Source organism: Rhinatrema bivittatum, chromosome 9 (genome assembly GCF_901001135.1).
Source record: "Rhinatrema bivittatum chromosome 9, aRhiBiv1.1, whole genome shotgun sequence".
Classification (NCBI taxonomy): Eukaryota; Metazoa; Chordata; class Amphibia; order Gymnophiona; family Rhinatrematidae; genus Rhinatrema; species Rhinatrema bivittatum.
Window position 1 is genome coordinate 192288066 of NC_042623.1, and position 22259 is coordinate 192310324.

The 22259-nt window shown below is 42.4% G+C and overlaps 1 protein-coding gene across 1 annotated transcript in view; it reads left to right on the forward strand.

Annotated features, from left to right (window-relative positions):
• Nucleotides 1–22259, forward strand: part of LOC115099616 (IgGFc-binding protein-like) — a 277960-nt gene that overhangs the window by 46991 nt on the left and 208710 nt on the right. The window contains exons 7-14 of the mRNA XM_029617348.1: nucleotides 5816–6093; nucleotides 8540–9138; nucleotides 12042–12594; nucleotides 15483–15682; nucleotides 17414–17794; nucleotides 17917–18203; nucleotides 18890–19161; nucleotides 21697–21738. Of these exons, the coding sequence (XP_029473208.1) occupies nucleotides 5816–6093; nucleotides 8540–9138; nucleotides 12042–12594; nucleotides 15483–15682; nucleotides 17414–17794; nucleotides 17917–18203; nucleotides 18890–19161; nucleotides 21697–21738 (2612 nt within the window). The remainder of the gene's footprint in view (nucleotides 1–5815; nucleotides 6094–8539; nucleotides 9139–12041; nucleotides 12595–15482; nucleotides 15683–17413; nucleotides 17795–17916; nucleotides 18204–18889; nucleotides 19162–21696; nucleotides 21739–22259) is intronic.

Below are 22259 nucleotides of genomic sequence, written 5' to 3' on the forward strand. Positions count from 1 at the left end.
GTCCTGTTCCACCAGGGTCTCCCTGGGAAAAGCAGCTTATGTAGGAGAATCTGCTCCCTTTGCCTTTCCTGCTGTCCAGGACTTCACCTACTATCTGTTGAAGGCAGAGAACTATTGACGTCTTCTCTGCTGCACCAGGCTACATAGGGAGGGATGTAAGAACAAAACAGTTTGGACTCTACCTCCATTTGCTGGTAGGGGGGGACAAATCCCACTTGTCTGGACTGGATTAAAAGACAATCAGACATTTTTTTTTTTTTTTGTTAAAAAGTTATTTGTACAAGAGCTACTCTGTTACAGATGCAGATTGCTTATTTTACAAAGAAGTCTGCTATTTTATGCAGAATTTTTAAATACGCTCATTATTCATGTAAATTTTGAGACGTACAGTTTGTAAAATAGAATAATCAGAAGGAAGCTTCTGAAAAGTGCTCAGAATAGGAGCAAATGTACGAAGCATTTTCCCATAGACCCAAAATGGGGGAAAACCCTTCAGTACATCTGGTCCATTGATGGTAAAAGTATTGTTAATGCCATGTCTGCCAGTGGAGATGGCCTTCTTTCTGCTGGGTAACATCTGGAGCTTGATCCATGGAGGATTTTATTTCATTTTGTGCATATAGAAAACATTTACTAGTCTTGTAGAGGGCAATTTTCAAAGTCATCTATTTTATGTACTTATTTAAAACATTTATATTCCACACTATTCCCGGTTCTAGGTGGATCACATCTAAAAACATCCACGAGATCCATATTAAGAAGCATTTAGCCAAATAACTCAGAAATTGGCTGCTAAATGAGGCGGAGGAAGGTTAATGATTACAATGCAAGAATGGTGCAGGGACGCCTACACAAGTGTATGAAACTTTCCACTTACTCCCAAATTTAATTGTTTAAAAAAAAAAAAAAAAAAAAAAGAACATTTTAAAATAAAAGAAAAAAAATAACTCCAATAATTGTGAAGGCAGTGAGATTACAATGAAAAAATTCACAGCACAATTGACAAAAATAAATATAAAAAAATACTCAAAATATGCAGTGAACAGAACAGCCATTGTTGCTGTTCAGTTGATCGATATACAAATGAAGATTTGGGCATTTATCCAGCTAAATTCTAGCTGGGTACAAGTTGCTGGATAGGTTAGGGAGGTTCAGGGATGTAACTGGGAGGAGATTCAGAGCTAGCTAGATAACTTATCCAGCTAACTCTGGGAAGCCTGTAGATCTGTCCAAAAGTTAGCTGGATAAACTTATAGACTAAGGGCCTCATTTTCTAAAGTATCGCAGGCCTACGATACTTTAGGTAATGAGGGGCGGGGGGTTGACCCGGGGGGGCGGTCCTGCACTAGCCGGCAGTGATCACACCGCCACTGTGCGATCGTTGCCGGTTTTGCACCCAATAGCGCCACCATAGGAGGTGTAGCTATTGGGCGCGAACTTGGACGCGAAAAGGCCCTTACCTTTTCGTCGTCCTCGGCGTCTTCGCGGAGTCGGCCCCGGTGACGCCCCGACTCCTCCTCTTCCGGGGCCGACTCTGACCCCATCCTGGTATCGCACACGATAAGGGACTTTTCGTGTGCGAAACGTCCCTTACCGCGTGTGAGCCACTTGGAAAATGAGGCCCTAAGTGAGCCAGATATGTTTTTCAGGCTAACTAGACGAGCCGCACAGCGACTGAATAGGGACCTCCCATAAAATAATGTAAAACCGTACAGACCAAAACAGAAATGTATAAATCTTACACCGATGTGACTTTGTACTACTATTCCTCCCTCAAATACCCCAAAATCCGTCTTATTTACTACACTTTGCTAGAATGATCACCTTCAATCTTATTTCTGGTCTAGCGCTTCAAATGCCCATTTAAATATAATCGATTTTAATTGCTTCCAGTAAGAAGCGGTTAAAATCATCAGGAAGCGAGTTCCAGCCCTGAGGACCCGCTACTGCTAGCATTCATTCACGAGATTCAGCCAATCGGACTGATCATACAGGTAGAATCTAGAAGGTTCCGCCTGGATGATGTGAAATAACTGGGAGGTTGGGGAATAGCGTTTTATAGATCTCTAAATATATTACTCACACAGATGGGCGTATCCCCACTTAATGCCTTTTGGATTAAAGTAAAAATGTTAAACTTAATCCGCAAATGGGTCGGCAACCAATGTAAGGTAAATATTATTTTGAACTCGGAGCACTATTGAAACATATCTCTTTTAATTAATTACAGAGGATCTCGTGTAATATTTCTAAGTAGCTGAATTCTGAGGTCCTCAGTTACCAGGCTAGATTGTCTCTAACAGCAGGTGAATAAAGCCGTCTAGTTTTACTAGCTGAAAAGGGTTCCACCCGGCGCGGGGAAGGGGAAAAAACACACACAGATTTGATTTTTAAAACTTCGCGCAGTTTTGCACCCATTCAGCCGCCTGCAGGAAAAGAAACCGCAAAGTACGGGAGTTGCTTTCATCCCTGCACTCCTACTCGGGTCGTCTCCCTTTCAAAATTAGCAACAAGGTCTATGGGTATAAAAGCAGCCGGGGACTTTGCACCTGGGTAGGCAAGTAAAAATTCCCCCTTTAGAGGGCAATTTTCAGAACAATCTAGCCTTTGGCATGGCAATATTTAACCACTGAAAAAAATGGGCATTTCGGGAGATGGGCTTGGGTTGGGGGAGTAAACGATGAGACCGAGATTCAAAAAATCTGAACTCCTAAATTTAGGGACCTGTTTTCAGCCAAATTTAGGCCCCTCGGTTATCAGATGAAAATTCTCCTAAATTTAGGCCTGCTCGTCATTTGCCTAGCTTGAGAAGCCGGTTAGGTGCCCGGGGCAGAAAATCCATGCAACGTCCTTAAGTTTACTTCCCCACCCTGAATCCACCCTGTAGCAGCCCACCTAAATTTAGGCTCCTGGTGAAACTAGGCACTGAAATTTCTGGACTCAATCCTAATCGAGTTTCAAAAGGGACCAATTTAGGCTCCTGGTGAAACTAGGCACTGAAATTTCTGGATTCAATCCTAATCGAGTTTCAAAAGGGACCAATTTAGGCTCCCAAAGCCTTTGAAAATTGGCCTATATAGATGTATCTTTATAGGCGGCAGTACTATGTTATAGATCAGAAGCTATGTAGTGAAACACACAATCTATAATAAGAACTACTATCATAAATAAGAGGTATGGACCAATGTGCTTAGAAAAGAATGTTTGGTAGAAAAAACTATTTAAAGAAAGAAGAAAAAACTTTTTAGAAAGAGGAAGAAGCCAGATCATAGGATAGGAGGCGATGTCCTTTCATGGATTACAAACTGGTTAAAAGACAGGAAACAGAGAGTAGGATTAAATGGTCAATATTCTCAGTGGAAAAGGGTAAACAGTGGAGTACCTCAGGGATCTGTATTGGGACCAGTGCTTTTCAATATATATATAAATGATCTGGAAAGGAATACGACGAGTGAGGTTATCAAATTTGCGGATGATACAAAATTATTCAGAGTAGTTAAATCACAGGCAGACTGTGATACATTACAGGAGGACCTTACAAGACTGGAAGATTGGACATCCAAATGGCAGATGAAATTTAATGTGGACAAGTGCAAGGTGTTGCACATAGGGAAAAATAACCCTTGCTGTAGTTACACGATGTTAGGTTCCATATTAGGAGCTACCACCCAGGAAAAAGATCTAGGCATCATAGTGGATAATACTTTAAAATTGTCGGCTCAGTGTGCTGCAGCAGTCAAAAAAGCAAATAGAATGTTAGGAATTATTAGGAAGGGAATGGTTACTAGAATGGAAAATGTCATAATGCCTCTGTATCACTCCATGGTGAGACCGCACCTTGAATACTGTGTACAATTCTGGTCGCCGCATCTCAAAAAAGATATAGTTGCGATGGAGAAGGTACAGAGAAGGGCAACCAAAATGATAAAGGGGATGGAACAGCTCCCCTATGAGGAAAGGCTGAAGAGGTTAGGGCTGTTCAGCTTGGAGAAGAAACGGCTGAGGGGGGATATGATAGAGGTCTTTAAGATCATGAGAGGTCTTGAACGAGTAGATGTGACTCGGTTATTTACACTTTCGAATAATAGAAGGACTAGGGGGCATTCCATGAAGTTAGCAAGTAACACATTTAAGACTAATCGGAGAAAATTCTTTTTCACTCAACGCACAATAAAGCTCTGGAATTTGTTGCCAGAGAAGGTAGTTAGTGCAGTTAGTGTAGCTAGGTTCAAAAAAGGTTTGGATAAGTTCTTGGAGGAGAAGTCCATTAATGGCTATTAATCAATTATACTTAGGGAATAGCCACTGCTATTAATTGCATCAGTAGCATGGGTTCTTCTTAGTGTTTGGGTAATTGCCAGGTTCTTGTGGCCTGGTTTTTGGCCTCTGTTGGAAACAGGATGCTGGGCTTGATGGACCCTTGGTCTGTCCCAGCATGGCAATTTCTTATGTTCTTATGTTCTTACTACTCAATTGGTATCAAGCAAACTTGTAGGAATGTCACACAAAACATGTCAACAGGCCTCAAGCAAATGTAATAAATATATTTTACATATATATATATATATATTTTTTTTTTTTTTGCTTTAAAAAAAGTTAGCTGAAACCATGGGTGAGGGCCCTTTTAATCCCTTATGTAACCTCACAAAAGCATGCTCCTGCCATGGACGTCACTAAAATGATTGTTTCTAACATAGTAGGAGCATGTGTTCATTTCGTGTATATGAATGTAAACAATTAGATGCAATTAGCCTTCATCGGCGAAACAAGGGCCTCATTGGGGACTTTCTATCAGACCCAGGATACGACACATTACAAAAAGAATATTTATTGTGTGAGGCATCAAAGTATATAAAAAGCATGTGTATTATGTAAATGGTAGTGTGTGAGAGTAGTGTGTAAATGGTAGTGTGTGAGAGTGAGTGTTTCTGAGCATATTAGTGTGGATTTGTGACCAGTGAGGTCTGTAGGAACAGCATAATGTATATTGGCGACATTTATGTATAATTGTATGGCACACACAAACAATTTATCATGATTTTATGTATCTAATTATTGTTTACGTTCATATATACAAAATCTCATGTTTGTAGCCATTTAGAATTGTACAGCTTTATTGTACAGTTCTGTATTAAGGGATAGAATAATAATTCATCAAGAAACCATTCATGTATTTTCAGTTTACTAATAAAACATTATTTTAATGTGAATATTTAACATTAGTTCTTTTTCCCCATCAGGTTTTTTTTGATATATAATTTTGAGCACTTTACACAACTTACACATATATGTTGAATTTTCAAAAATACATGCATAGTTTTTCCCAAATAGCCCTATCTGCAGACATCGTGGGGCAAAGTACGCAGGTCATTTAACACCTGCATCCTTTTAAGCACATTTTCAAAGAAAAGACCCAAACAGTTTCTCTTTGAAAATTTGGACTCGTGATTGACACTCTGAGGCCTCTGAGATAGAAAAGACTTATTAGCATCTAACGAAAGTGTGCAAAAGTGCCCACGTACCTTGCCACTAGGGACCTTAGTGTAACATAGGGCCCAAGGTCTCTGAGCAGCTCGTGTACAAGAGCGGCTCATTGTCTTGCTGCTCCAATGTTAGGTATTACCACTTACCAAGGTTCTAGGTTATTCCAGGATTGTTACAACTCCTAGAACCCTGCACCAATAGAACACAATTTAATCAAAATGGAATAAATACAACAGAAAGCCACCTAGTGTTACCGGTATCACCTGTAATGCATGAAGTCGCATGCCTAAACTGGATAAATGAATCCTTTTTTTATTTTTCCTTTTCGAAGCTGCACGCCAGACTCTGGCCATACCCCAAATTGCACCGCTGACGAAAAACAGCTTATCCAGAGCACCAACTACTGTGGCCTGATCACGGATACTAACGGCCCATTCCACGAGTGCCACCGCCTGGTGGACCCGCAGAGCTACTTGGAAGACTGCGTTTACGATCTTTGTGAACTCAACATGGAGCCTGAGGCCCTGTGCAGTAATCTGCAGGCCTACGCAGATGTCTGCCAGGCAGCGGGTGCTAGGCTGGAGCCATGGAGGAACGCCACCTTCTGCCGTACGTACCAGCAAGAATATACGAGATGGCAATGAATAGATGGATTTTAAATTAATGGCTCTGTTTATTTCTATTATTTTCCTAAATATAATTGTAACCCCCACCCTAGGGCACATAAATTGATGGGAGGGTTTTCCCTATTGGCGTAAGGGCCCATCTCCTACGTTTACAGTATTTAGTTGGGTCCCAAAGTTATGGGTCATGCAGATGGTGAAGTGGACCCATATAGAGGCAGCAGGGCTAGCTCACGTTCCCTTCAGTGGACAGGGAGAACACCAACCTCCTCCCCTGCGGGAAACCTGGCCCCCAAAACCATCCATCGATGCTGGCTCAAGTAAAGCATTAAACAGATAAGCCCAAACTCTTAGCTTTATTTCTGGTTGTAATCCAGCCTCTATATACAGGAACAGAATAGGGTAGGAAAATTCAGCACTGAATACTCAGGGGATACAGGAGTCCGAATAAATCTTTCCCCACAACATACTATCTGATACTCTAAGGTAAAGAGTAGCAGTCACCCAACCTTCCCTGGAACAGGTATGAGATCTTCCTGCTCCCCTTACCAAACATTTTACTAGAAAACATGGATTACATTCCTTACAGTCCCATGTACCCCAATTCTCTCACTTTTAGGTACACATCCTCTCGCATTTCAACCGTCCCTAACACATGGACAGGTACAACCTCCCTTCAAAGGCCGCTTCCCTTCAAATACCAGATTCATATCCACGAGAGCATGCGGATTTCAGCCTTAGGGTCTACTACCAGCTCCCTGGCCACCTGACCGTCCCCATCTTCCATCCAGCAACGTGCAGGTCTGCCCAGTGAATTCCATGTCAAGGACCTTCATGGGGCCCTCCTCATGTCAGGCAACCCCTTTCTCCTGCCTCCTGGTCATTTCCTCAAGGAGACAAAGTGGGCTTTCTCTATCCTTATCTCCCAGATATTTCCTCAGGGGAGGAATCTCTTCATCATTTCCACAGCCTCGGGCCTCTTTCCTTGAGGAGAAAAGCCCTGTAGGGCCTTACTCCATGCTGGAATGGTGGCAAGGCCTACCAAGTTGGTGTAATCCCTCTTCCTCTCTGGGCCACCTTCCCAGCCCTGGAGGGCACTGAAGCCACTCTCCCAAAGTGGAGGAAATATCTCTGGGGTCATGAGCTGGGGGGAGGATAACCTGCAGGGCCAGTACTGGGCCAAGAATACTGCCAAGAAACAATCCAGTGTCCACTCAGTAATTGTGCTCCACCATAAAAATAGTTCACTGCTATAGCTTCAGAATGAAACGGCACAAGAAGTAGTAATAACACAATTTAAAAAATCACGGTTCTTAATCAAAATTTTCTCTTCTGTCAGCAACAGTTACTTCTTTCTTTTTACACAGCATCATCTTCGACCTACCCCCCTGCCCTCTTTTCCTTTCCATTAACAAACTTGGTTACTCCTACTGTCCTGATCAGCTCAAGGACGAAAGCCTTCTGGCTCTTCAGCTAGCAATCCTCTGAGCCCTGTAGCAAGTTCCTGCCGGCACAGTTTGCCTCCTGGTCCAATCAGTTTAAGAACAGGTTTCTTTCCATCTGTAAAACAGCTTTATAAAAACCTTTGATTCCTTCCCTTCAGGCTTCCCTGCCTTAACCCCTGCTTCTCCCCCAGTGGTGACCCTGGGACAGGCTCATGGCTACAACCTCAATTTAGATCTGCACCCCTTGGAGAAGCCCCAGGTCAAGTATAGTCAACTTAAGCCAAACCATTAGGGGCTGCGCTGGACTGCCAGTCAGCGAGGAGCTATCTGTGACATGTTCCCATCAAAAGACGACCTTTAAGCACTGGAGCCATCTCATGCTGCTTCGAAAGCAACCTTTTGCACTCTTTACATCCTGTGCATCCTTTGCAGACTTCCTAATAGGGGAAATCCCCACTTTAACATTGCACATCCTTAGACTACAACTTTTACCCTCTCTGTGGCACACGGGGGGGGGGGGGGGGCACATTGGCTCCTCCAGGCCACTACATCCTGGAGGTCCCTCTCACTCAAGACTCCAACCTAGGAAAGAGCAAAGTCCCGCCAAACCTCCCCAGGATGCATCTTCCACCAGACATCTAAACATATTCTCTTAAGGGGACCAACACCCCACCCCCCTTCTTCACAACATTAAGAACATCGTACAGACCCTCCCCACATTAAAGGCCATCCTGTGGTCATTCAGTGGTACGACACATTCAAACAGTTGAAACATTTTAGATTAACTATGAACAATGAGAAGTCCGGGGTCTCCCCAACACAAAAATATTTTGTACAACTAGACCAGAGAAGCGAGCACAAATTTGGGGTCTCCCCACATAATGAATACATGCCCATGGATAAAGTTAGCTTGTTCATTTAATAAGACTAATATTTAAAAAAAGAAATCAGTATAAAATTATTAATTTTTTTTTTTTAATTTCACAGCGATCGACTGTGCCCCTCACAGTCACTATGAACTGTGTGGCTCGGCCTGCCCTGCTACCTGTGTGAATCCAAGTGCCCCTTCCTCTTGCCGACTGCCGTGTGTTGAAGGTTGTGTCTGTGACAATGGATTTGCACTCTACAATGACAAATGTGTTCCCAACAACCAGTGTGGATGCTGGGAAGACGGTATTCACTACCCTGTGGGATCTGCCTTCTGGACCGATGACACCTGCTCAGAAAAATGCAGGTGCCCCTCAGCAGGAAGTAAACTTAATTGCAGTGATGGCACTTGTCCAAAAGACCACTACTGTGGAATTTCCAATGGAGTCCCCGGCTGCTACCCCTACACTTACGGGATCTGCCGCGTGCACAATGATCCTTACTACAACACATTTGACAAAGAGACTCATCACTTCATGGGCACCTGCACGTACACCCTGGCCAAACTTTGCACTAATTCCACTTCTCTGCCGTACTTCAACATTGAAGCCAAAAATGAAAATCGTGGAAATTCAAAAGTGTCCTATGTTCAAAAGGTTTTAATTGAGGTCTACGATCACAAAATTGAGATTATTAGGATGGAGTCATCTCGGGTAAAGGTGAGTGTGAAATAGATACATAAAAGGTGAAGTTTCAAAACGTTTCACGTGTAAAGATTTGTATATATGTGCATAAGTTCAAAATACATGCGTATTTTCACTTTCACGTGCACATGTATGCACTTAAAAAGAGGGCAATCTAACAAATACCAACCTAAGTTGGTATTTTAAGAGATGTGCTTGTACATTTTCCAGCTTACGTCCATATTTTCACACCTGCTAATTATCAGGTGTGAGTGAAATTAAACGTGTTTATTGTGAGGTAGTGTCTGGGTGGGAGAGCTCGGTGAACTGGGGGGGAGTTCAGGCTGAAGAACCAGGAGGGTCTTGATGACTTGGAGGATTGGGCAAACTGGTGGACTAATTAGTTAACCTGGTAATTTCACTCGCACGGGAATGTTTTAAAATATAGCGATTTGCTCGTGAAAAGTCCGACTTGCACGACTAAGTCCTATTTTATTTTCACAGGAAAAATGTATGTGTGTATATTTCTAAAATAGGTGGGTAAAGTATGTGGTTTTAATACTTTGCTTATATTCATGCAGTGGCCTACATATGCGCATGTGAGGTAAAAATAATCATATTTTATAATATAGGAGAATCAGATAACGTACGTGTTATAAAATACCATGGTAAAACTACATGTGGCCACATACACACGTCTATGCCGCCATGAGCAGTTGTTTGAAAGTTATCCTATTTTTTTTTTTTTTACTCCTTCACCATTTCCCCCCTCATTGTTTAAAACCTCCATTCTCCAACCCCCAGTTGGCATGCCAGGGTGGCACAGGTATGATACGTATTAGTAGTAGTAGTAGATATTCTTGCCAGTCCTGATGGCCAGAGGGAAGTCTCCTGTCCCTCAGGGTCACTGCCACAGCAGTAGTAGTAGCTGTCTCCTCTCCCTCTATCTCTGGGTTCGCTCCATGGTGTGCACAAGCTCTGCCAGTCCCATCAGACAGGAAACTCAAGCAGGCGCACACAAATGTGGCTGGGACACTGGTGAGTGGTTTTATACCAGTTTTACATGAAGCTCTGTTTCAGACTGCTAGAGAGGGGATGTGCTCCAATATTATTCCATCACTGTATCCCCTCTTGAATTAGCCTCCTAGTAAGGGTGCTCATTGATAAAACTTTCAGTCCATTTTGTTTTTCCCCTCTTTTTCAAATTTTTTTTTGTTTCTTTAGGTTTTCTTTCTTTTTAAAAAATTTTCGTTTTAGTGCGCACTATTTCGATTTAGTGTACACTATTTGAGCTAACTCAAATAGTGAGCACGAAATCGAAATAGTGCATACTAAATCAAAATAGTGCGCACTAAACAAAAACTTTAAAAAAAAAAGAAATATAAAATGTTTATGGTTTCAGTTTGAAATAATATGAAACAAAACAGGCAATATCACATTTTTATTACACAGTCATGTAGTAGATGATAGCCGTTAAAGACTAATCAACCGATCCAGTGTTGCTGCCTTTGGCTTTCTTCATATTTAGGTAGATGGGCACACAATTTCCCATAAATCCATCATCTGCCATGTTTTACCACCAAACTTTGAAATAATCTAAATAGCTATGTGGGAACAAGCGGTGATTCCCACAGGCCTGGACACAAACTAGACTGACTTCAACCTTCTTAAAACAGTAACTCTTTATTATGACTTCACGCATGCACAGCCATAGACTGTCTTCTCCTCAGACAGTGTACATTACTTACAGTGTGTTGCTTTGTCTCAGCTCAGTGTTTGGACAGTGATATGTTACGGGAGTTGCCTTCCTCCTGGAGACTTGGCCTGGTCTAGATCTCAGCTCTTATTTCCCAGTCTTTGGCTATGCCCTTTGAGCTCTACCTGCTCCATAGAGCATACTCTCCTTAAGGCATTTAAGGTGGACCAGGCATCTAGACTGATCCCACACTGGTAAATGGGGCACTGCCTCACAAGCTATCAAAACTAATGAGGCTGTTGCCTCAACATTTGGCTACTGAGTTCCTAGGGGCATTGCTGAATGGTACTAAGCCATTATCTTTATAGAAAAAATATAGACCCCCCCTCACCTGTCTATGCAGAAAAACGTTTTAATCAATTTTTATCATTTTTATCATTTTTATAAGATCATCAAATATCTTATATAATTATATTTACTAATTTATCATGCTAATATCACAAAACCAGAAATCTAGTATACAGTCCATTATCATACACAAAGAGATGTCAGTGAAAAGGTGTTGAACTACTAGATTAAGGAGCAAAAAAACCTCAGTCAGTGCACCCGATTGAATGTCACACAACTACAATTTCTAACGGTACAAAAAGCCACTTGGTTGCCATCACTGGAAAAAAATCCCTTTTTTTTACCACCACTTTAGTTTTCACCTTTATAATCCCAAACACTTCTCTTTTATATAGTCTTGAAGATCAAATTTGTTTAAACTCAATACTTATCTTTATATGCAGGCCTATATACACTTCTGGAAACAAAACAATAACGCCACTATCAACATGCTGGCATATATTTTTTCATAGTTCCAACATGCAGAAATATTTATTTTGTCTTAGTATTTTATTATGTTTGATCTTTTCTTTTAATACTTTGCTCAATAATTTCCTCCTATTCTTTGAGCTTCCAGGTCAATTGCAATAACTCAGGTATGTTTCCACTGTTTTATATCCTCTGCTAAGTCAGTCAGCTCAGTCATTGCAGTGATAGTCCATGCACCAGGGCTCCTTCAGGAACCCTACAAACATAAGTGCTACTAGATGTCACATTTGTGCAATGGCTGGGACTCCCCTCTTCCCATGGACCCGAGATTACTGCCCCAGCCCCACTCGGCCTGGGAAATGGAAGAGCTGACCAGTGAACTACCAGATCTTCTCATGTGGGCTTTTTCTGTTCTTGTTTTCCATAGCTCAATGAAATATGGACAACCCTGCCGATAACACTGGTAGGTGGCTCTCTTAAAATAACCAGGAGTGGCCGATACGTTGTTTTGGAGACTGATTTCAGACTGAGTGTTTCCTATGACACTGATCATTCTGTGGAAGTGAAGGTCCCTACTACCTTTTTCAACCTGACCTGTGGCATGTGTGGTAACTTCAATAATCGTAGACAGGATGATTTCATGATGCCCAATGGACAGCAGGCTAAGAATTCAAACGAATTGGGAAATAGCTGGAGAATAGAAGTCAATGATTCCTCATGTGAAGTTCCACCACCAACTGACCCTCCATGCGAAAACGAAGAGCTCTACAAAAGTGATCTTTACTGTGGACTTTTAACAAGCAAAGATGCACCTTTCAGTGTCTGTCATTCGGTGATCAACCCAGAGAGCTTCTTCACTAGCTGCGTCATGGAGCACTGCGCTGGGAGCCAGGTTTTGTGTAAAGCTTTGGAGGTCTATGGTGATGCCTGTCAGCGAGAAGGAGTCACTATTCCCAGCTGGCGAAACAATACTTTCTGCTGTGAGTATCTTTCTGGGGTTAAATATATTAGGTAGCTGAGGAATGGTTCTGAATGGCCTTACAGTTCTGTATTACCTAAAGTTTTCTTCCCCAGGTTGAAGCTATTCATATTTTTTTAGGAAAGTAATTCTGCATAAAATAAAGCCAAATGATTCAGGCTAAGGGAGCACCAACTTCTGGTCATCAGGGCTATGCCCTGCTTGCATAGGAAAATTAGTACATGGATGCAATGGGGGTACAACCAGATCAAGAAATCCTAACTAAGGGCTTGATTCATGAAGATCTTTTCCCATAGACAAAACAGCTTTAGTAAATCAGGTCCTAAGCCCTCTCACTTAACAGGCTTATTCTATACCGTATATGCCAGTTTAATGTGGTACAGTACTTGAAATGCACTTTACTAGTGCTCAGGAGCCTAAGGAATTAACACCATTCAAAAATAAGAGGAGTCACAAAGCAAACCCTGAATGCCAAAAATGTAGTTCCTAGATGGAGAAGAAACTTAGAATTGACAGCATGCACTGTAAAATATGCACGTGAGGAAGCATATTTGGAAAATTCCAGAACCTTACTGTCCACACAGCAGCATTAAAATCTTTGCTACATTTAAAGCACAGCTTCAAAGCATGCCCAGGTGAGAGTCTGAAAGTTAGTCTTGAACAAGTTCTTGCACATTTCAGTGAAACATGTTGCTCCAAAGTCATTATTATCGGCAAGCTGGAGAATATCCACAGAAGGGCAGAATCATTAAATTTACCCTCATCCTGATGATTAGGTCTTACAAATAATTTATGTGTTTGAAATCTGTCTATCCATACAGATATTGTCAGTTCCAATGGCAGTCATCACCATGTCCAGGGATTAAAATGAATTGGTCAGAGTTCTTTTTTGTAGTAGACTGTCCATCTAATCCAATTCTGCAGTCTTGGCTTGAGTTTTAAGAAAGTAATTTTCAGCGACCTGTTGTAGCCACAGACTTTAGCCTGAATTTTCAAAGCGCATAAGTCAGTTTTGAAAATTTCCGGGTTGTGCCGATACACATGTAGACATATGCACACGCAATATCACCTTCTCCAGAGCAGACATAACGTTCTACACACACATTTTGCTCACATGCTTTTGAACATCAAAAGTGTGCATATAAACGCTCTTCCCTGCCTCAAACTCCGCTCCCTGGAATGCCTAACATGAGAATGGGGAGAAGTGCGCAGGAAATCGTGTTTCCCTGTACAAACCGCTCCCTTCCAGTTGATCCTTTTGAAAATCAGCCCCTAAAAGCAGGGCAGCGTTCAGACCTCCATGACAACATCCTTAGGTGACCTAACATTCAACAAGAATTACGATCAATGAAAATACTTGTCACGGTGTGTGAGCCGTTGCACTGTGGTGAGATTGATGCTGCCCATCTGGAAACTCTGCTGGGCCTCCACCAACTCTGCTGGGCCTCCACCAACAGTGGAACAGACTCGCAGGAACTGGCCCCTTCCTGTGCAGGTTGAGCTCTTGGATTTGAGGGCTGATAGGACTTAGGTGAGGGTCCCATGGAAAGAAGACAGATAGAGTCAAGGTGCAGGTCAAGGTCAAGGCAAGCGACAGACCGCAGTGTCAGGATCCAGGCAATGGTCAGGGCAGGTGGCAGACAGCAACGTCACGATCCAGGCAATGGTTAGGGCATGAAAGATCAGTCCGAGGATGGCCAAGAAAGGACTGAGAAAGACAAGGCAAAGACAGGAAAGACGGGAACAAAGACAGGAAAGACAGGAACAAGCAGGGACGAGCAAGGCCAGGACAAGACAAGGGCAAGAAATGGCAAGACAAGGCGAAAAGGAAAGGACAGGCTGGAACGAGGTAAGGCTGGAAAGAGACAAGGCTGGGCAAGGCAGAAGGCAAGCAGAGACAAGGCAGGGATAAGGCAAGACAGGAGGAGGCAAGACAGACTGGAATGAGGCAAGGAACTGAGGAACAAGGCACAACAGGGTGGGATATGATAGCAATGCGCACTGCAAGGCAGGAGGACCTGTTGCTGAGGCGCCGGCTGGAAGCGCGGCTGGGGTTTAAATCCCCAGGCCATGCTGACGTCATCTCTCAGTGCTGCTCCTCTCTTCCCGCCATGGGGCCTTCAAGAAGCGTTGCATGGCACGTGCGCTCACGTGCCTAAAGGAAGCCTGGGAGGAGGGAACGTGGCAGCATCAGCAGCATCCTGGGGTGAGTAAGGCCGGCCAAGGGGCCATCCCGTAGTTAGCCAAACGTTACAATTCTGTGAAATAATTATTGGTGAATATTATATTCCCTTTAATTTAATATACCAAAGATGCCAACTGACAGGTAGATGATCTTCTGCTGTGCCAATAGAAGTTTCATGACTTATTTTGGCAGCTGACATTATCCTGCTTCAACCAGCTATGACTAACTTGTTCCCTTCCGCATATGATAATTTCTGATTAAAGTGATGCTTTTCTTCTGGATAGTCACCATTTGTTAAAATTATAAACAAGGGCAGACCCATGGCTGAGCCGTGGGACCATACACTGTGGCCAGGGAGACAGGTTCAAGCCTTTAATTACGGCACGGCTTGGCAAAGAAGCGATGGGTTCAAGCTTCAGGGAGGGAAGGAAAAGGCACTGAGGGATTCGATCTTGGAGGAGATCAACTTCTGTATCCCTCAACCACTGAGCGCCTTCAAGTGGCTCAGGCACTGTCTCAGAAGAAGGGGTGTAATGTTTGGAAAAAGCGGGGATAAGACCAAACAAAAGAAACAAAAACAAAAAAAAGAACTAGAAAGAAGCTCCTTCAAATTGTTTGGCATCTGTGGCACAGAGAACGAAAACCCAATGTAAATGATTCATGATGTCTTTGAAACTACCCTGCTTACCTTCTCTGTTTTACAGTTATACCCTGTCCTGCCAATAGCCACTACAATGTATGCTCAACTGCCTGCCCTGCAACCTGCTTAGACCAACTTGCACCAGATAATTGCAGCAAACCTTGTGTAGAGCAGTGTGAATGTGATGACAGCTTTGTTTCCAGTGGAAGAAAGTGTGTTCCTGTCAAGGACTGTGGATGCCTCTATGACAACAAATATTATGAGGTTGGTATTAATGACCTGGTAGAGATATTCTAAACTTCCATATCCCAGAGAAAACTGCTCCATCATGACTAAGGCTGAAATTCTTTGTAACAAATTTGGGGCCTGATTTAGTAAGGCTTTTCTCCCATTCTGCGTCTATGGGAAAAATGTTTTGTGAATGAGGTCCCTGAGGCCTTTTCCTAGATCAATCATTGTAAAAATGTCCGTAGACAAAGGAACTATGACACATCTCTTTTTGGTGACCAAATCTTCTTTACTCAGCAATGCATTCCTAGTAAAGACCCTGACCAGAGGCCCTGTCCCAAGTCCGGAGGTGGAGGTAGCACTTACAAGCACCGAGCAGAAGGATTCCTCTCGAGTGCTTGAGTATCCTGAAACACGGCCCCCTTTCAGGTTCTAGACTTACCTTTATTTACACTCACTACAAGGATTTAGCCTTCTGAAGCGTGCGGTGCGTTACATCACATACAAACCCAATAACAGTTCCAGGTATCTCCGGTTTTTCGCTCAGGTAATTGACATTAGAAAGCAGGTTCTCACAATCAGGGCAATTCCAATGAGAACTTCAGATATTGCAGATCTTCATCGGCAGCACAGAGAAAGAGCCCTCCAATTCTTGGGAAGAACTTCCTCATTCCCAGCAAACCCTTTCCTACAATTCCTAGTCCTGAGGACCTGTCCAGTTTCCCAAGGGCAGGATCACTGGTTCTGCCATAAGGCTCAGTACGAAGTCTCCTCTTTTGTATGAGCTCGCAGTTATCAGTTCTGTTCTGAGGATAAAGCGCTATCCTCCCAATCAAGTCAGGCCCTCAATTTGAGACCTGCCATTGGCCACTTCTAACAACCACTAGTCAAGTCCTGTCCCAAGTCCGGAGGTGGAGGTAGCACTTACAAACACCGAGCAGAAGGATTCCTCTCGAGTGCTTGAGTATCCTGAAACACGGCCCTCTTTCAGGTTCTAGACTTACCTTTATTTACACTCACTACAAGGATTTAGCCTTCTGAAGCGTGCGTTACATCACATACAAACCCAATAACAGTTCCAGGTATCTCCGGTTTTTCGCTCAGGTAATTGACATTAGAAAGCAGGTTCTCACAATCAGGGCAATTCCAATGAGAACTTCAGATATTGCAGATCTTCTTCATCGGCAGCACAGAGAAAGAGCCCTCCAATTCTTGGGAAGAACTTCCTCATTCCCAGCAAACCCTTTCCTACAATTCCTAGTCCTGAGGACCTGTCCAGTTTCCCAAGGGCAGGATCACTGGTTCTGCCATAAGGCTCAGTACGAAGTCTCCTCTTTTGTATGAGCTCGCAGTTATCAGTTCTGTTCTGAGGATAAAGCGCTATCCTCCCAATCAAGTCAGGCCCTCAATTTGAGACCTGCCATTGGCCACTTCTAACAACCACTAGTCAAGCAGTTGTACTGTTCTCCAAAAAAATCCCAGCCATGATCATGTGGCCTAGCCAAAGGATTGTGGCTATGGAGTAGTAGGAAGCCTCACTCATTCTTAGGGCAGCAAATGAGGTATGGCAGCTTCTGGAAGACCAGGAGTCAAGAGGTAGATAAACTTGAAGATTATTGTATTATTAAGAAAAAGTGGTAGGAAGGATCAGACAGTGTTTCAGTTCAAGATATGGCTGCCCTCCATCCCTCGCAAATTATTATAGATCCAGAGAGCTCTATACCACATGCAGCTGTTGCTAGAGCTGTGTTGATCTGTTTTTCACAGAAAGGAGAGAGCTTCTGGCAACAAAACTGTGAAAGCCGATGCAGCTGTGCAGGGAACAACATTCTCGCTTGCAATCCAGTATCGTGTGAACACCACCAAGTGTGCAAGGTTCTAAATGGAGTCCTGGGCTGCTACCCGGCAGGTACCGCCACCTGCCACATCTTCGGTGACCCGCACTACCTAACCTACGATGGAAAGCTGTACCATTTCCAAGGTGCCTGCAACTACACCGTAGCTGAAACCTGCAGAAACTCCTCCATGCAATTCTCAGTCACGACCAGGAATGAGCACAGAGGGAGCCAAACATGGTCTGTGATAAACTCCGTTGCTGTCAGACTGAATGGTCTTCATATTGCCTTGAGAAAAAACAAGCTTGTTTATGTAAGTCTCCAGATGAGAAGAAAAAAATCCTTGCTATATTTTAAAGATGTCATGTGAAGAATGCTTTGGTACTTGCCACAATTTTTAAAAATATTTCTTAATGTTCTTTATGTCTCATCTAGCTGAACGGCGTTCATGTTGCCCTTCCAGTGACACCAGTGCATGGCATAAGCATAGCATTAAAGGAACCCTATGTTGTTTTGGATGCGGATTTTGGCCTTCATCTTAAATTTAATGGTGACCAAGACCTTTTTGTTCAAGTTAATGAAAATCTCAAGGGAAAGCTGTGTGGCCTTTGTGGCACATACACTGATAACCAATTGGATGATCTTCTTCGGCCTGATGGCATCCTCGCTCAGAATTCCAATGAATTTGGAAACAGCTGGCGCGTTCAGGATGATGAATGGCTGTAAGTATTCATCGCTCTTCTATGAGCTCAAAAAGCAGATTTAACTGTCATTGTATTCACCTTTGCATCTTTTATTTGAGAATACCAGGTCAAAACGTACCAATACAAAGCATGTGTTCTAAAAATAATCATATACAGCAATTCTTGACTCTTATGTCACCTGACTTGCAATGTTCTGCATGTATGTCTTTCCTGAATTAACACTCTAATCTGGATCTATGATGGGTGGTGGTGATGGGCTGTGAAGCCAGCATGTCCAAATCAGGCCTCCACAGCTGAGCATGCAGGAGGCACCAGGCACTGACGTCAGTCCTCCAAGAGACCAAGGCCAGGTTTTTTAAAATGCCGGTTCTAGGCAGGAGCATAAAAGCAAGCTGTCTAGGAAAGGTTGGAAGCTAGCGAATCTCCAATTCAGTTTCTCCTGTGAAATGTGAACTGTGAAATGTCAGCATTTGTGTAAGCCTGTCTCTCTCTCCTGTGAAATTTCCTAAGGTTCTCCAAGCCATAATAATCTGGTTCTTTTAGGTGAAAATGGAGTCGTGGTTTTGGTGTTGAAAACAATTCCATATGAATAATGGTGTTTCCTTTGAGAAAATCAGTTTTGACTTGAGACATCTCAACTTAAGATAAGGTGTTCATGAACTAATTATGACTTAAAGATGAGGACTTCCTGTTTTCTGCTGCAGATGTAATCCAGATGCTGTTGACCCACCACCATGTGACCTTGCTACAGAACAGCAGTACGAAGAAGTCTGTAAAATAATTTTGGCAAGTAATGGGCCTTTTGGAGACTGTCACTGGTACATTCCTCCTCAGCTGTATTTTGAAAGTTGTGTCTACGATCAGTGTGCCATGGGCGGGAGTATGGGCCAGTTCTGCAGCACGCTAGAAGCTTACGTCGCAGCATGCGAAGTCGGAGGCGTAAATCTGGGAGACTGGAGACCAGGCACCGAGTGTGGTAAGAATAGGATGCATATATGTGTGTTTGATTCTGGGAGAAGATAACAGAGTGGAAGGAAACGGAATAACTGAGTACTTTAATAACTATTATTGTAAAGAACCACGGTAAACTCTTGGACTGAGACACCTTTATTGTTTCAGTCGTGCACAGACTTGTGCATTTAACATTGCCCTGCTATTACCTTGCCTTCTAAAGCCAATGGAGAAAATCATGCAAAAGCAGAGATGGCGATCCTGCATTTTGACTTAATTGTTTATTGCAGAAAAAAGGGCGTGGAATTGATGGGAAATCCCCATTTCCTCTTGAAACATGGATTGGTGCTGACTCTGCTGTCTATTGACAAAGAAAAGCTTTTCCTGGCATATTTTTTTTTTTAGTAGTTCACCATAAGAGGGTCCCATTGCAGTAGGCATCTTATACACTTTACTCATAAAATGTATTGAATGTTGCATGTGGAAGATCAATTTTCAAAAGGAAAAAAACTCTTTGAAAATTGCACCTTTCCTCCCCCATGGTGAGAAAAAGTATCTGGAGGGGAATAGGGTATTCTTTACCCTTCTTTACCCATGGCTGCCATGAGATTTTAAAAGTGAAACTCTGTGTGGAGTTTCCCTTTGAAACTTCGCTTGCAGACAAGACTGCAAGCCCTGGGGGGATTTTTACAACAGCTCTGTTAATGATACAGAGACTGTGCAAATGGACAAAAGAGAGAGACTTGGAGGCCATTTTCAGCTGTGTATACTTATCCTGCTAACTTTAGTCAGATATTCAGTGGCACAGTTACATTTGCTATATATACCCAGCTGTGGCAAAGTTAGCTAGATAAGACCATTCAGCTGTCTGGCAGTCCCACAGTTATGTCACCTAAATAACACTGTAAATTGGCATTTATCTGGATGTGATAAAGGCTTTATTGCATTTGGCAATGTGTGAGAGAGAGAGAGAGAGAGAGAGAGAGAGAGAGAGAGAGACTAGCCATAATGCCCTAACCCTAGATAGGTATTTATATCTCTATGGGAGGCCCACCTAGTAACTTGAGGTGAGGTGTAGGTGTTAGTGTAGGGGTTAGGAGCCACTTTGACATTCAACGTGAGATGTACGTACAGAACAGTGCTCTCTTGTGAAGATTTGATGACCCTCGGAGTGAGGAAAGATGAGATTTGTGCAATGTTCTCTCATCCTAGCTTGATGGACTCTCTACCTGGGTAACATCAAGCTAGGTTGAGAGAACACTGCACAAATCTCATCTTTGGATGAGTTTCCTCACGCCGAGAGTCATCAAATCTTCACAAGAGAGCACTGTTCTGTTCGTATGTCTCACTTTGAATGTCAAAGTGGCCCCTAACCCATACACTAAAACCTAAACGTCACCTCAAGTTACTAGGTGGGCCTCCGATAGAGATATAAATACCTATCTAGGGTGAGAGCATTACAGCTAGTCTCTCTCTCTCTTGCTCTCTCTCTCCATGGTCCCCCCAGTGGTTGTATGTAGGAAATACCACATTCTGGCACTTATCTCAAAGTGTGAAAAAGTTATTGGAATAGCTTAGCTCTTCACATAGGTATTAGCATAAACTGCCTATTATCATAAAACACACACCCCTTTTTCTATCATGGGTGATATTTAGTGCATTTTGATAAATCCAGACCAAAGCTGGATAACTGGTCTCACCCTGGAATGTCCCTGCCCCACCCCAGATATAGCTGGATAACTTTTTAACCAGAAGAAATTTATTCGGCTATGTCAGAGGCAGTCAGTGTGTGCCAAACTTAGCTGGACAAATGCACCAAGTTTATTTATTTATTTATTTAATTGTATATTTTTCTGTTTTACAAGTTACATCTGTAACGTCTGCACCTACCACGACCATCACAGGTGTGCATTGTACATTGCATTTCTGCATCTTATGACATATAAGTAAATCTCTCTCTCTAAATATGTATAATATATCTATCAACAAAGCAGGAGGATAGGCTATCTAAAAAAGCCATCTGGGAAAACAGTATGGATTAGACGCCAAAAAATTGTCCAAGTATGAGCTTTATTCGATTGGAGACATAAACTTTGTGAGTGTGCCCGACGCAGACCGAGTTTCGCCCCACTTGGGGCTGCCTCAGGGGCTGTGTGATGATGAACTTAATGTATGTGAGTCATCACTCATATCATTGTTTCACAGAATCACTGATAGTCTGGTGGTTTGCGTCAGTGAAGCAATAGCGTATCGTCTCCGCTCACAAATAACAAGGCCTGTCAGTTATTACTCACCTAACTGATAAAAATCTTTCTAAGCGATGACCAACATATTCTAAAATAATATTCAAACAAATCTTCTTAAATTAATGACAATTTTACAGAGAAGTTTCTCCAGATAGTTAAACTAAAACCAATTCCATCAATCAAACATGTTTCCCATTAATCACGTTTTTAGCAATTTTACATATATATATAGAGTACATATCTGGAAGAAGAGAGAGGGGCAGTATTAAATATTAGTTGCTCAAGAGTTATATTCCTGATTTTTTCTGTTTTAGAAGTTTCATCTCCAACATCTACACCTACCATGACCATCACAGGTATGTACTTTATGCTGCATTTTACGATATGTATATACAGTACAGAGCAGAAGAAATAGAGACAGTATACAATTATTTTTCTCATGGAATTTTTATGAACATTAATGCAGATGTAGAAACAGGAATTACATATTATCACAGAAGTGTGGTCTTCTCCTATTAGTCTCAAATCAAAATAATCCCCTAATTCAGACAGTATACATCTAGAAATATCCTTTCCCACTAACACGTCTTCCCACAAAGCAAACTTAAAATCTCAATTTTAATTTCCAAAAGCTTGAAGTAGCTGTTGAGTGTTACCCCACAATAAATGAAACATTTTTCTGGAAATAAAGTAGGATTAAAATTAGTCTCATCAGGGCAGGGGAGGGGACACATTCATTTTCCTGAGAGATATATCCGCTTTCATTCTGCAAAAAATGTCTAAAGGTTTATAAACAATTCTCTTCTCCCTTAAAAGGACAATGCAATTTTTTCATGAGCCATTAATTTCTCTATCGTAGACCTAGATCCACTAAGCC